Source organism: Labeo rohita, chromosome 5 (assembly GCF_022985175.1).
Source record: "Labeo rohita strain BAU-BD-2019 chromosome 5, IGBB_LRoh.1.0, whole genome shotgun sequence".
Classification (NCBI taxonomy): domain Eukaryota; kingdom Metazoa; phylum Chordata; class Actinopteri; order Cypriniformes; family Cyprinidae; genus Labeo; species Labeo rohita.
The window spans coordinates 25,221,704-25,237,105 of record NC_066873.1 but is presented as its reverse complement, the minus strand read 5'-3'; the positions used below and the strand labels follow the sequence as shown (position 1 = coordinate 25,237,105).

At 36.8% G+C, this 15,402-nt stretch overlaps 1 protein-coding gene across 2 annotated transcripts; it reads right to left on the bottom strand.

The window, feature by feature from the left end:
- Positions 1-12: 12 nt before the first annotated feature.
- Positions 13-11,274, bottom strand: hexb (hexosaminidase B (beta polypeptide)). 2 transcript variants are annotated; one of them, XM_051109576.1, is made up of 14 exons: positions 10,955-11,274; positions 10,630-10,778; positions 10,239-10,304; positions 8,924-8,970; positions 8,686-8,796; positions 8,215-8,316; positions 6,254-6,386; positions 5,776-5,956; positions 5,522-5,608; positions 5,286-5,358; positions 4,782-4,956; positions 1,773-1,863; positions 716-820; positions 13-408 (listed from the first exon to the last, which is right to left on the bottom strand). In XM_051109576.1, exons 1-14 carry the CDS (start codon positions 11,194-11,196, stop codon positions 345-347), a joined length of 1,626 nt encoding a protein of 541 aa, XP_050965533.1. In that variant the 5' UTR covers positions 11,197-11,274; the 3' UTR covers positions 13-344. The 2 variants fall into 2 exon arrangements, with proteins under 2 accessions (XP_050965533.1, XP_050965532.1); XM_051109575.1 differs by lacking the exon at positions 4,782-4,956 and adding an exon at positions 2,533-2,707.
- Positions 11,275-15,402: the final 4,128 nt, after the last annotated feature.

Sequence of the window (15,402 nt, the reverse complement as noted above, 5' to 3'; positions counted from 1 at the left end):
AAGCAAACTTCATTTTAAAAGCTTCAAATACCGTAAAATTTATTCACAAGAATACTAATTACAATTTCAGCAAATTTAACCCTGCAGAGGAAATCTAGATGTGCAGAACTGTTGAAACTGTTGGTGCCATGGTACATTTTGTGCTTAGTTAAATTTTCCAAGAATGCTAAGAGCTTAATGATAAAAGACAGTAAATCGCAATCATCAAGTTCGGGCAGTAGCTGGCTCAGTGCATACAACAGCAAATCATAGTAACTGGAACATGGTTAACATGGTTTTACATTTTAAAAAGTGTCATGCTTTTATTCCCTTTTAATTGTCTACTCTGGACTGAGTGTTGACATTCACAGGCCCTTGTACTCCTGACGGCAGTGGCCAACAAACAGAGGTTCTGCAGGTATGCCTCTCCTGATGGGGAAAGAGGGGAAAAATATCACTTTCACCAGTGAAATACACAAACAACATGCCTGTGCAAATTTTATTTGCAAAAACAAATTTAGTTTAATTCAGTGACTGCCTTAAAAATAATTACAAATCAATATTGTAATACACAAATAAGTAAATCTATAATTGAATAAAATTTAGTGAGGTCACTCCACTACTAAGCATCAGGATTCTTACACGTATAGTTAAAGAATATAACAGACGGAATCATATGTTGTATTATAAGGTGAGATTGCATTAATGAATTTGCAACTATCATAGTTTAACTCACTTGACCATGCGGCAGCGATGCTGGACCAGACGAGTATAGGCTTTACCCACGTCTGTCACGTTTTTATCACTCCATAACCTCTCAGCGACAGCACTGGCCCTTGGCCTGCAATGAAACAAACGAACAAAATTCATAAATTATTAACATAATTCTAAATAAATAGTAGGTTTGGTCAAAGTCCCTTTAAGGCAAGTCATTTCACTCTGCGGACATCTTTAAAACACCTCTTGGGTGTGCAAGTGCAGCTCCTATCTCTTTGAATGGGGAAACATTAAATTCTCCAAAACTGTTCACCAAGCTTACATTTGAATTTCATATTTAAAATCACCAATGAATTCTGACAACAACGGTCTTATAAAGGTTGTTTCTTTTGCATAAATAATGTTAAAACAAGCAAATTTTTCAGGCTAGACCAGTCAGTCCACATGCGCAGTTTGAAGGACACGTCTAAGAACGCTGTTCCTATCCACCTTTTTCTTCAACGCAGAAGTAAGCTTATGGCTGAGACTTCCGGTTCATTATCCCCTATAGGGAAAGAATAACAACGTGCAATAAACTGTAAATCTTGCACTACAAACCAGTGTGTTCATAATTAAGATAACACATTAAAATAATATGGAAAAACGCACCAATTTGCAATATCAAGCAGCAAAACGAGCTGTTTTGTACAGCTAAAAATAGCTGGATGCGAATGAGACCGGAAGCCAACCCCATAAAATTTACGGGAAGAGAAAGGCGGATAGCAACCGGGACTTCTAACGGCAGCTGCAGTGATGCAACTGGCTCTTTTATTCAGAAGGCGGGGCTTCCTTTGATAGAGCGGCCATAATGAGCTTTCCGCATTCAAAACAATACGAGTGACACGTCGTCTTGGGTATTCTACAGTCTTTGGTTTGGTTTCAGTTATGCCACAGACTCCTAACTTTAGCTTTTACTTTTATATTTCACATATTACAAGATAGGAGATGCAGTTAATTAAGCGCATGTTTGTAACATTATTACACCTGTATAATGGTTTGTATTGCTGTTGTTGGTACAGTTGAGTGATGTATCATACCAGAGTCGAGGACTGAGGTTGGTAGCATCCACATACTCTCCCCAAAGACAAGCCTCTCCACCGATCACCAGCTTCTTCTGTGCATCTGTGCCTGTGGTAAAATATCAATCACAAGTTAACAACAACAGCAAAGACAAAATACACTTTAATACAACATATACATAAAATAAAACAATGTATAAAAAGTAGTCCCTCAAAGCAAAAAGTTGGTCCTGTCTGAGTCAGATCTGTGTCAAACACTCCTATATTAAACATCTGAATACCTGCAGACAAAGCAAACCATTTAAACTGGGACGTGACTGAACAGACTCATAACTGTCAGTCTGTACAAAGTGCTATGGTCACATGACAAACATGTTTGTTTGCATATCCAAATGAGAACGGGTTCCTGACAATACCATTAATATGAAAGCTTTGGACTGGGGGGGGGGGGAAACTGATCGATTTAAGGATGTAATATCTGATCTGACTCTGTACAATCACATGCCACCTTTATCATTTAAACCTGTTGCCTTTGAATCAGTGTAGCTGACCTTCAAAACCTATACAATAAACAAAGAAATTAGAATAAACAAGGAAATTCACCAGACTCATCCATTAACAGACAGACTTACTACTTAACTCTTTGTTAAAGAAAGGTCAACTCCAACATAGCTTACAAAATCATGCATTAGTGCTATTTAAAGTTACTTAACAGTCAAGAAGAAACACAACAAGTCACAAAAAAGAAAGAGGCCCATTATCTGCTAATGAAACACACCAGTGAAATTTTGGGGGTCGGCTTTGTAAATGTTCACCCAGTCTTGGCCGTAGCTGATGCGGTTGAGGTACCAGGGTGAAGAGAGCAGAGCACTGAAACCAGCCGCCGTTACCTGCGCCATCTCCTCCTGGTACTGCCTTTCTATCCACACATGGATCTGTGTGTCCGCTTTCAGCTACATGTGTACACATACAGACCCATGTATAACACACAAACGAACATACATGTGGATAAATCCCTCTGGACTCCATTTAAGGTTTTCGTGAGGCTTTTCAGGCTTCATTCAGATTTACTTTACTCAAGATTGCACATTTATGCAGATCTAGTCGCTAGTAGTCCTTAAAGAACCAAACATAGTTCATTTTAAAATGACAAAATAATATGAATGTACAATATTTGGTGTTAAATCAGCTGTAAAAATTACTGGCTATCAATTAAGGATGCATGATATTATCGGACTGATATCAGAATCGGCCGGTAATAGCTTTAAATGTAAATATAACTCATAAATAACTCATATGTGCTCAGGGTGTGCTAGCGATTAGATCACGTCAGCAGTGTGGCTCATTCTTTTGCCTGAATGATGATTAGATTCACTGTTTTGGATTACTGCATTTAAACTGAGAATGCAGGTACAAAATGACGGTTTTAAAAAAAAAAAAAAAAAAAAAAACAAATCGCAAACACTTGTAAATTAAATAATTTTATATATACTGATTTATTCATTAATGTGTAATGTTATATTTTTTTAAACAAATTATGAGCCCTAGAAGATTTTCAAAAGTTTCACAACTTGTTTGCTTTAGACCATCTACTAATGTTAAATCTTTAAATAAAATGTTAAGGTTAACACTGCATCTTTCTGGGAAAAAAATGCAGCGATTGATAGTTTATTTATAGTTATTTTCAAAGCTTTAATGTACTGTCATCATAAAAGAACTTCATTATTGTTTATTTAATTGTAACAAATGGGTTCTTGATAAAATGTAAAATATGTTGCTTATAATTTCGGTTTTCAAACTAAAGGAAATATCAGTATTGGCCAAAATGAGTTAAACAATACCGGCATATCGGAAAAATTCTGTATCGGGCATCCCTACTATCAATATTGGCATATCCCAATACAATGCAATCAATATTCAATTTTAGCAGTTAAAAATGTCAAAACTACATCAAAATTGTTCTTTGTTGCACACAGTCCAGAGAAATATATCCATTTAGTGTCACATTTTCCAAGAGGCTAAACTGCTCGGCAGTGACTGCCATGTCTTTCTCATTAGATTATTAGTTAATGGCCTCTAAACTTGACAAGTTAAACATTATCCTTTACAGTGACATCTATGAAGAAGTTTTTAGCAGAGATATTATTGTATTGATTTAACAAGGCTGGAGCAAGGTGGAGAAGGAATTATGGCAAAGCATACGCTACCATTCCAACGTTTGGGGTCACTAAGACATTTTTAAGATCAAAACTGACATTAAAGATATTTATAATATTTAGCACATTTTTACTTTTTATTCAAAGCCTTCTTTCAAAAACCTTTTTAAAAATCTTCCAAATCCAAACTTTGAACGGTAGTGTATTTAGAGTGACAGTTGCTGGAGCGCATGCTTTCCAAAGCATTCAGGAATATGTGGTTTCAGTGTCTTCAACAACTGACCTCAAGATGTGGCAGGAGCTCAGAATTGATCAGGAGCGGTCAAACATTGACATTACATAGACATGACAACCCACAAGTGACAACCAAATACAAGAGCCATACTGACAGGACCACAACTGAACACTACAATAATGCAGACTTACAGGAATTTTCATAAAATTAATCGATGGTCGATGAGAAGCATATATATCCAACTTTAAAATGGAGGTGTTTCTCAACTAACCATCTCTACCCAGACCACAGTCTCAACCCCCAAGATTGTTTGTGATTTCAGCACCATGTCAACTTGTCCACGGCTATTTTCAGGGCAAAAACCAGGATGAAATGTAATGTTACATTGATTGAAAATGTTATTAATAACCATATTTGATTAAAACTCTAAAACTAAATCTGAAATCTAAATCTGAACCGACCATTTTAACCCTAAGTTGCCAACAAGACAGGTCAAAACCAATCACACATCATTTAATGCCCAATACATGTGTAAACACTGAATAACTAGAGTTCCTAAATGACTGCTTTTGAAACTAGATGTTAAACTAGTGCTTCTAAACTAAACAAAACTAGAGTTTGACTAGAGAAACTGACCAGGGAAATTGAGTGGCTCAACTTTGTAGTAGCGTTGCCAGTCCTGTCCATAGCTAATGTAGTCCAGGTACCAAGGGGCAGAAAGAATGGTTGTAAATCCTGCCCCAGTCACATTCTGTAGCTCCTCCTCCATCTTGTTCCCCATCCACACCTCCACCACAGTGTCTGCATTCAGCTGGAACATGCATAAAGCTCATTATGTGCCCTAATCAATGTTTCCCCCCCCCCTTTCTTTTTGACTGTTATATTTATGGGCAATCATACATTCACATGCAAGCACAGTTATAAACAGCAATTTAATGAAAAGGTGAGCATGCAAGGCTATTTGTGATTAAGAAGGTTAAAGAAAAGTGGATTAGGCTTTGATTTGAAGTCACAAAACATTTTGGACCCGCACTAATGTGTCTTAATTTGTGTACAAAAGGAAGATAAACTAAGAAATTAATATAACATTTCTGGATTTACATTAAGCCCATATCACAGATAAAATGAGATGAGCCTTACCTTCACCCCATTATCAAACACTTCCTGCCATACCATGTAACCTTTGTTGGTAGAAGCCACAATATCAAGTAATCTGTTTTCCAAAGATGAATAATACAATGTCAGTTTGTGTTCTGATTCATATTTTCATTTACAATTACATTCTTCTGGGAAGAAAAGCAAACTCTCTTAATCATCTGTAATTTATACTGCAAGACTATACTAAATATATTTGCTGACTACACTGAAACTCTTACTTTTGAATATAGAAAGACTCCAGTTTGCTGTAGTCTGTGCCAAAGCCCTGCTCTGCCATAAACTTTTGAACATCAGGATTGGACTTCCTACAGGAACAATAAGAGGAATGTAATCATAAACTTTAACCATAACTGCTATCAACATTAAGTAGAGCAATAGTGATATAAAGTAAGATTGTTGGCATTACAATATTCAGGGAAACAATGTACTTCACTAATTGACAACTGGCTAAGAAGCTCCTTTTTTTTTTTACCAGCAACTGAAATCAACCTCATCTCCTCCCAGGTGTATGTAGGCATCAGGGAAGACGGTGCTGATCTCTTTAAAAAACTGTGTCATGAAGTCATAAGAGGAGTTTAAGATGGGGTTCACCGGCCCAAATGATCCTGAAGGACTAGAGCCACTGTAACAAGGTGTTAGCAGATCCTTCATGCCTAAAGGAAAGAGTGACGGAGAGAGAAAACATTTATTATCACATTAATCAGTAACTGTAGTTTAAATGTAAACTGCTAAACCAACAAAACATGACTTAAGACTGAAATAAACTACATGACTTCTGAAACATGTGTCTGCTAGTAATAAGGCATGTTTCTTTGTGAGTTTGTACTGTGTTTGTCATTTGGGCAAGTTGGCAAGTGCATGACCCCTAGTGTTTTAAAATTTGTTCAGATCTGAAAAGTTGTGCAGTGTTTTCTAGTCTTACGTATGACTAAGCAAGTCCAACAACTAACCATTGCCCCACGACTGTGTGTGTCCAGGGGTGTCAAACTCAGGGATGACTCGGATCCCCCTCATGCGGGCAAATTCGATGACCATCTTCACATCAGATGGAGTGTACACATGTGTGAATGGGTGATAGGCTCCCTGTCAATCACAAAAGAAATAGGGAAAACATGATCAATACACAAAGATAAAAACTTTCCCCAGTAGATTTCAGCAGTGGCAGTTGAGTCCTACAGGCTAATTCTTTAGATTAGAGGTGAAAATTCTACACTAAAGGACAACACAGGAATTGACATGTCCTACAGCAGTATCATCATTTTGTGGCAATTTTATCCCTTACCTTTCGCTTCCAGTGCAGCAAATACAAATAAACGCATATGAGAACAGGGAACTATTTTTAAAAGCATGGCATATCTTTTTTTAAAGGGGGACATTGGATGCCATTTTACACAAGTTGGTATGATTCTTTAGGGCAGGGGTTTTCAAACTTTTTGGAGCCAGGGACCCCTTACAGGGGGGAGGATTTTTAAAGTTTAAAGTGGGTGGGAATAATAAACATAATATGATTGTTTTATTGGTTAAAATGATCCTTAATGCAAGTCGCATGCAAGTTGCATTTTCCTATAATGTACTAATAGGCCTAAATAAAACAAATGTTAGGGAACTTGACAAACACTAACATGTATTTTATTTCCCCTCACTTCAAATTGTTTAAATTTAGTGGAATTCAAAACAGAACAGAAATAAATGTGTACATATTAGGGGTGAAACGGTTCACAAAGTCACAGTTCGGTTCGATAGGCCTACTACAAAGTGGTGTCACAGTTTTGTTGTCAGTTTAATTAAGTGATGCAGAATTGCCGGTAATTTGCCGGTAACCTCTCATTCGGCATGAATTGTTTTCATGAGTGAACTGTTAGACACGGTGTGGTTGCTAAACTATTATTTATTATATAAAGAAGTTCTCTTGTGACCGAAAAAAACCCCGCTTTTAAGTGTTTACGTTTTGCTTATTTGACATTTGGAATATGAATCATAGCACATTTTAGAAGATAAAAAAACGTGAGTTGTCCGGAAAATATTGTAGCCTATAATAGCAAATTGTTTTTCAGACCCCCTGGCTTTGTGTCACAAATCCCAGTTTGAAAACTCCTGCTTTAGGGTCTTCATGAAATGTTTGTAATATACTTTGGTTAAAATCCCTTAATGGTTGTGTAAAACAACACCCTTTTCATTTGGTCAAAAACAGCTCTGTTCACAGCGACCAGTTTCGGTGCATGTCTTTTTAAATGCTAATGAGCTACTGTTCACCCCGCCCCTCTATTCTATTTTTTTGTATATTTAGTAGCGCATTTCAATCAAAAACAAAATTAATTCACTGCGTCCTTAGTGGTGAGAAAATGAAGAAAATGAAGACTCTTATGTTCACTTTTACATCCTACTCCAAAACACGTTGCTTACAAGATGTTGTTGCTCCAGCTGTTCAAGCACTGAGAAAATGGCGAACAGTATACAACTGGCTGAGGGCGGAAATATGCTTATATGGGACATATCCGTCAGCGGTTGCGGGCGGGTCCTGAGCAGTACGATATCACACTGCTCAGAAAATCAAAATGGCTTGAACTGAGACTGTTAGGATTTTTAAGAATATAAGAGTGAATGGATTTTTATCTTTGTAGGATGGTTGTGTCCACACACTGCCAAGACACGTTTATATGCAAACACAACGTAAATATGAATTTTGCATCTGATGCCCTACCTATAAGTCTTTCAAAAACCTGGAATTAGTTTCAGTGTAATTATAGCTCAATATGATCTCCTATTTACATGATGTTTGCCCATGACACTATCCACTAACAACCTGTTTGAAATCTACAATATAATTCATGTTCTGAATACAGACCTGTTTAATCAGTGTGGGGCAGTCAAGTTTGAATCTAAAACAAAGTCAAATGTATCACATACTCACCTTCTGACTTAACTCCGGGAAGGTACGGCTCACATAAGGAAAGGACTGATCATCAACAATGTGCCAGTGAAATACATTAAACTTGTTCATCGCCATTGCTTCCTGTGAAGACACTTTATTACTGAACGCTGTGGTATGAGAAGTATTTCAAAACCAGCAAAATATGAACGTGACTCGCATTTAATTCTAAGTCAAAACTTCACTACTGTTCACTGACTGCATTTTTCTGGAAAAGTTGTGATGAGCATCATCTTGTCTTGTGATTACTGTCATGTACCTAAAAAACTTGACTTTCCAGTCTCATATGTAAAATAACTTCCTTGAGCTAGTTTGTTGACAAAAGCCTTCTAACTGAGCATTAATGAAAAAATGATAATTCATAATTTAAGCATGGCCTAAAAAATGCCATTCCAGATCTATGCATGTGTTTAACTAAAGCCTGCTTTTGTAAAGCAAACAATTTCAGCTTACCAAATTGGCCAAAATGACTTTGAGTGGTAGGAAGTGGCGAGATGAGTCCAGGAGGATCCCTCGATGGGCAAACCGTGGGAAATCTGAGATTTCTGTTTTATTGATGTTGTTCTGTTGAGAAGACAAAAGATGTTTTGATTTTAGAAGAGCTAAACAGATACACTGATGGAATGTATTAACATTTAAAGCCTTAATCAAAAACAACAATCTAGTAAGTAATGGTCTACTTCAAACTTACGACTCCATAGTCGTCCTCATAGACCAGCTGGCTGAATGTTTCCAGTCCTTACAACAATAAAGGAAGTTAAAATGATGAAATCATAAGTTGAGATAAAACATGTTATATGGACATAATAAACATTGCAATCTCTTCTCTTAAGGCAGAATAGCTTCTACAGATCTTTATTTTAAGCATTTCGAAATTGCAATTCATGCTTTTATTTCTTCTAGACTTGACTATTGTAATTCCTTATATCTGGGAATTAACAGTTCTTCAATATCAAGATTACAAATGGTCCAAAATGTAGCTGCATGTCTTTTAACAGGTGTTTGTAAACACGAACATATTACTCCTGTGTTATTGTCTTTACATTGGCTCCCAGTACGCTTTAGAATTGATTTTAAACTGCTTATGCTTGTTTTTAAATGCTTAAATGGCCTCGCTCCCTCCTACCTTTCTGACCTGTTGTGTGAATATCATCCAGAAAGAACTCTTAAGTCTGCCAACCAGAGTTTGTTAACTGTTCCAAAGTCAAAATTAAAATCTAGGGGTGATCGAGCTTTTGATATAGCCTCACCTAAACTTCGGAACAAGTTACCGATCCATATTAAAACTGCACCGACATTGCATATTTTTAAATCAAAGTTAAAAACATATCTATTCAACATAGCATATGATTTATGATGTTTTTTGTTGTCTGTTGTTTGTTTGGTTTGTATACATGTTTTTAAAAGTCTTTTAGAATATTGTACAGCACATTGGTCAACTCAAATTGTGCTCTGTAAATAAACTGAGACTTGAGACTTAGAAAAGGGCAATGCCCCTAATAAGAATTGAAATGGAATTTAATCCAATGTAATATTGTGAAATATATCAATATTTCTACTTCTATTTTAAAACGTTATTTATTCCTGTGATGGCAAAGCTGTATTTTCAGCAGCCATTACTTCAGTCTTAAGTGTCACATGATTCTTCAGAAATCATTCTAATAAGCTGTTTTGCTGCTCAAGAAACATATTTGTTATATTAACTTATTATTACCAATGCTGAAAACAGTTGCTGCTTAATATTTTTGAAGTTATTTGTTAAATAGAAAGTTCAAAAGAACAGGATTTATTGAAATATATATTTTTGTAACAATGTAAATATGTTTACTGTCACTTTTGATTCATTTATTGTGTACCTACTGGAAAAAAAATATATTAATTTAGTCTTTAACAAAAAGACTGACCCCAGACTTTTGAATAGTAGAGTATATGTTCATAGGGGAAATCTAAATGTTGAGCCTGTTTACTGCCTTTACAGTACAACTCTATTGTGGAGTTTTGCTTACCTCGCAAAGCTCCCCATACATTAGCTGCTTTCAGGACAGCAGAGGGTTGATCAACTGACAGCTCATCTACACAAAGAAAAGAAACGATTCACAATTCACAGACAACCAAAACATTCATTCAGTTTGATCTCAGTACATCTGATTGAAGCAGGAAGTGACTGACTTTCACACTCGAGTTTCTATGAAACTGTAAAAAGTGTTTACAAATTACATAACATGAGTCAAATTTTACAAAATCTAAAAAGAGCTCTAGAATTACGTTAATACGTTAACCCGATTACACCCACAAAAGGCAGATGCCAATTATTGGATTTGCCGATCGTTCATTGGATTAGAGATCATTTGGGTTACGGCGCTGTGGATCAAAAAAGGCGGAAGGAAAAAAGCTCACATGACTCGTCGGTCCGCAGACTCGGGTAGCCGTCACACTCTGGATCAGCTGATGTGATCCACACCTGCAGCTCTGCGAGATCTGAATCATACATTTTCTTTCGGCTCTTCTCGTGCTTCTTCATGTCACCGAATATGTATTCAAAATATCTGCAAAGCAAAGGTCAGTTAAGGCCTAATGGATTCTACTTAACTATTACTATCTCTATGATACCGAGCACACGGTGCTAGTTAAGTACTGTACTGACACTATACTTCCTATTAAACTAAACACTAGCGTTTTTCATAACACAAATATGAATAAGGTATACAGTAGCGTTACCTACCTGCGAAACGCATTCTCGAGTAGACTGCAGCTCGGTCCGGCGGAGGACTGTTTCGAGTGGACGATCTGAAAGCTGGCATGGCTGAGTTTAAAAGCGGCGTCAGACGACTGAAATTTCTGCGGTAGCGGCCATAGAGCGATTTCATCCAGCTCCGTCTGTTTCTCTACAAAGTTGTCGAAAAGCCACCCATGGCAGACGGCTAATGCCAAAAACAAAGGCGCCAATTTGAGCAGACAGTACATGGCTGTGTCGAGCGCTGTGCAGTCAGCTGACTTCTGCTTCTAGTCTGAACGGACGACTGTAGATGTTGTGCTCTGAGCTCGGGGGCGGCGTTTACCTCAACTCAAGTCATGAGACCTACCAAGCCGCCACACCCCTTCAACGTCTTAAGTGAACTGCACAGATTGTTATTACCAAACCTCATCCCTTTATCTGTTGATTTGTGCCGAGCACAATGAAGGTCAATCCTTAGATGTAGGCTAACTTGCAAAACAAACAGGAAATAGAAACGATATAAGCTAAACAGTTGTTTCAGGTTTCAACAAAGTATAACCCAGTAAACAGGGGACGTCGCGAACGTCGGTTTAGGTCCACAGTACGTCCACTTTGTAACATTCGTTGTTGGTACAAACATAAAAACACCCTCAGCTAAAATGGTGTAAAAAAAAAAAATAATACATATATATATATATATATATATATATATATATATATATATATATATATATATATATATAAATTCATCAAAAGAAATTGTCTTTCCAGTGAGTCTGAGTCTGCAGTACCAAAATTCTACTGAGATATATTACAGCATGCAATCTGGCAAAAACGATTATTATTTTGATCTGTTCACTGGTTAATTTACTTATTACATTGGGAAATTAGGTCGCATTTGCGCAGATAAAGAGTAGTCAGTTGATTAAGTTTTATAGAATATTATGTCATTATGTGAAAATGAAGTCAAGGTTTAAAACCATTGCTGATTTTTGTTCATTTATATTTTTTAGGTTTCGAACGTATGGGTGGAATCAGACCTGGATAACACCCACCATCTGGAACAGACGACAGACAGACAGAAACACACACACACACACATACACACACACAAACAAACAAACCAAAAAAAAGAAAAAATTAACAATTTTAACAAATAAAAAAGTATTGTTAACGTACTATTGCTTGTGTGTTTATTCCTTGGGTAGTTCAGTTTTGTCTGATCTGACTAATGACATGTTTACATATGTTAAAATGACCTGTAGCAAACCTTTGCTATAGGTCCCCACAATGTTTTCATGAACATCCCGCGACGTCCCCATGACGTCTAAAGAACCCTACACGGTGACGTCCAGGGGACGTTCGCAGATGCCATTCAGGGGACGTTGTGGCGACCTTTTTTTGTTAGCTGGGAACAGGGAGCAGACCTAATGTATTTTAAAATACATTATGGCATATTTCCCGAATACTAGTACTATGTAATTATAATGTATTACCTAATTATAATTGTAATAGTAGCCTACTGTGTACTTAAAGGGGTCATCGGATGCTAAGTTCACTTTTTCATGCTGTTTGAACATTAATGTGTGTTGGCAGTGTATGTACAAATCTACCCTATAATGATAAAAATCCATGCAGTGGTTTTTCAAATCGAGCCATTCTCAGATGCCTGTCGTTGTTGCGTCACACACACAGAGGCCGCTCCCACGATAGTTGATTGACATGAGCATTTTACCTCAGACCAGCTGTCACAGTCCAGTAACTTTCCATGTTTTGATGCCAGAGCAGGGATGTAAATTAGACAAGAATATCTCCGATTGAGCGATTGAGGTGTTGTGTTGCTGGATGTAATAATTAACGTAGTGGTCGTCATTTACTCCCATCATGTGAGCAGCTGAAGATGCAGTAGATTACGTTTGTTTGTGAAAGGAATGCGATATGTACATATATCCGCCTATGTTCGCGCGAATCATTCATGATCCAGCTTCACTTACAGCAGACGTGAGTATACGCGTTTTTTTATGAATCTTTGCGATCGCCTTTCCTTATAACGTTGTAGTTAGGAAGTTTAGCGGCTAAATGCAGCTAATGTAAACAAGACCGTCCTTCCACAGAGAGAAGAGAGGGGCGGGGCGAGCAGAGCTCATTTGCATTTAAAGGTACAACCCCTTAGAATGAGATGATTTTTGAGAGCTGATTTTGACAAGGTAAAAAGGGTGTTGTTTTACAAAACCATTAGGAATTTTTAATTAAAGTATATTAGAGACTTTTCATTAAGACCCTAAAGAATCATATCAACCTGTGGATAATGGGCATCCGATGACCCCTTTAAATCCCCTACTTTTTGTAAAGCATTATTTGCTGCTGTTGTTAAAAACTAGATATGAAAGATATGCTATTTTTTCATGTGAAATTACAATAGAAAGAAAAATTTCAAGAACTTTTCTCAGCACAAACAGTGTACATGCGATTATTTAACGTCCTCTCAGGAACATTAAATTGAGAACGCCCAATAAGTTAGAAACGTTTATTCTGCAGAGGCCTCACAGACGTCATACTCGAAAATGGAGTCATTCTTTATTTTTTGGACCACAAAAGGAAAAATTAAAATGTCTTGCTTGGTCTTGATTGAACAAAGAAAGAATGGCACATTACAGCAACACCTGGGTGAGGAAACACAAAGGCATAAGTAGATTGTATAGAACATTGTTACCAGTGGTTTCTACAGCTTAACAATGCTTTTGAGAAATGCAGTCCAGGTACAAAGCTACTGACGGACGTGTGTGTTTGACATACCTTAACAAAATGTCCCCACAAAGATGGCAGTATCCAAAATCTTTGTCCTTGTGGGGAAATTTTTGGTCCCCATAAGGATACAAGCTTATAAATCATACACATACAGTTTTCTGAAAATATTAAAATGCATAAAGTTTCCTGTGAGAGGTAGGTTTAGGGTAAGGGAATAGAAAATACAGTTTGTACAGTATAAAAACCATGGAATGTCCCCATAAAATATGGAAACCCAACATGTGTCTGGTATATATGGTCTATGAGGACACTTCTACGACTACAATGTAAACATGGTTGTCAACATCACAACACTTCCTGTGTCCCTGTGGACCAAAAGGCTTTAAAAAACATACTAAACCGTGTTATTTGAAATTTAAAAAATTGCCAGTAGTGTTCTGTGAGGGGTAGGTTTAGGTGTAGAGTTGGGGTAGGGCAATAGAAAAGTACAGTTTGTACAGTAGAAAAACCATTACGCATCCACTAGGTGGCGCTTCCTTGTGTTCGATACTAATGCAATGAACCATATTTCCCATAGTGACACTACATCAGTTTACATTTCCAGACATTCATTTTGCCATTAATTGAAATAATTCAGTGAGATTTTTGCAGACAGAGCCCGACAGCAGATGGTATGGTCCACATAAATTTTATAGCTCCACAGATTAAAGAAAGAAGCATACCAGGGCCACATGAGCCACATATTTTAATCTACCACATCACTGCCCAAGACCCAAGAACAATCATGACATTTTTCATTCAAAAGGTAGAAATTTAAATCACCTGGTTTATTCCTGGGATTCAGTGCCTTTTGTGTCCCCAATAAAGATCGTGATATTATTGCCTTAAAAATTTCAAAAACATAAATTTTATTATTTTTTAAAATAATTCTAAACATTTTACAGCATTTTAAACCACCAAATATCACAATTTTTCCTATGTCCCCAGGCCTGTGTCTGCCTTTTTGATGACGAATACAACACTTAATATGAGTGATATTTTTTTCATCTTGTTTGGTATGTGTGATTTCTTTAATGCAGGGTTGTCCAAACTCAGTCCTGGAAGGCCGGTGTCCTGCAGAGTTTAGCTCCAACTTGCCTCAACACACCTGCCTGGAAGTTTCTAGTACGCCTAGTAAGAGCTTGATTAGCTGGTTCTAGGTGATATTAGGTGTGTTTAATTAGGGTTGGAGCTGAACTCTGCAGGACACTGTCCCTTCAGGACTGAGTTTGGACACTCTTGTTCTAAAGTATATATTTTCAGAGTAATAAATTCATTAAACAACAACAATAATAATAATAATAATAATAAAGATTTTTAGCTTGTCCTTCAAAATATTGTCCATCCCCTTATATTAAACTACTGGCCCTTTAAATCAAAGTTGGAAAAAGGAAATACATCATATCAAATGGCTGATATCATTTTCTTGGAGGGAAAACAACTGGGGAAGGTGAGTGAGAGCCTCTGTTTTGTTAATTGTCTGTTTTTACTTATTTTATATTTACAATCTGATGTGGTCAACTTTAACATGTCCACCCTGTTAAGGGAAATATGGAAAAAAGTAGCATGTAAAAAAACATTCAATTTTTTATTTGACAGACCTATTTTTTGAAATTCTTATGTTTAAAAGTAGCATGTAAAAAAACATTCAATTTTTTATTTGACAG

What these genes read in the sequence shown, in the direction of transcription:
- hexb (XM_051109576.1), bottom strand. Translation starts at nt 11,196, where the DNA reads ATGTACTGTCTGCTCAAATTGGCGCCTTTGTTTTTGGCATTAGCCGTC. An exon ending in ATGAGGACGACTATGGAGTC is followed by an intron (nt 8,797 to 8,923) that starts GTAAGTTTGAAG and finishes TCTTCTCAACAG; the next exon opens with AACAACATCAATAAAACAGA. An exon ending in TGTTTGATAATGGGGTGAAG is followed by an intron (nt 4,957 to 5,285) that starts GTAAGGCTCATC and finishes TGCATGTTCCAG; the next exon opens with CTGAATGCAGACACTGTGGT.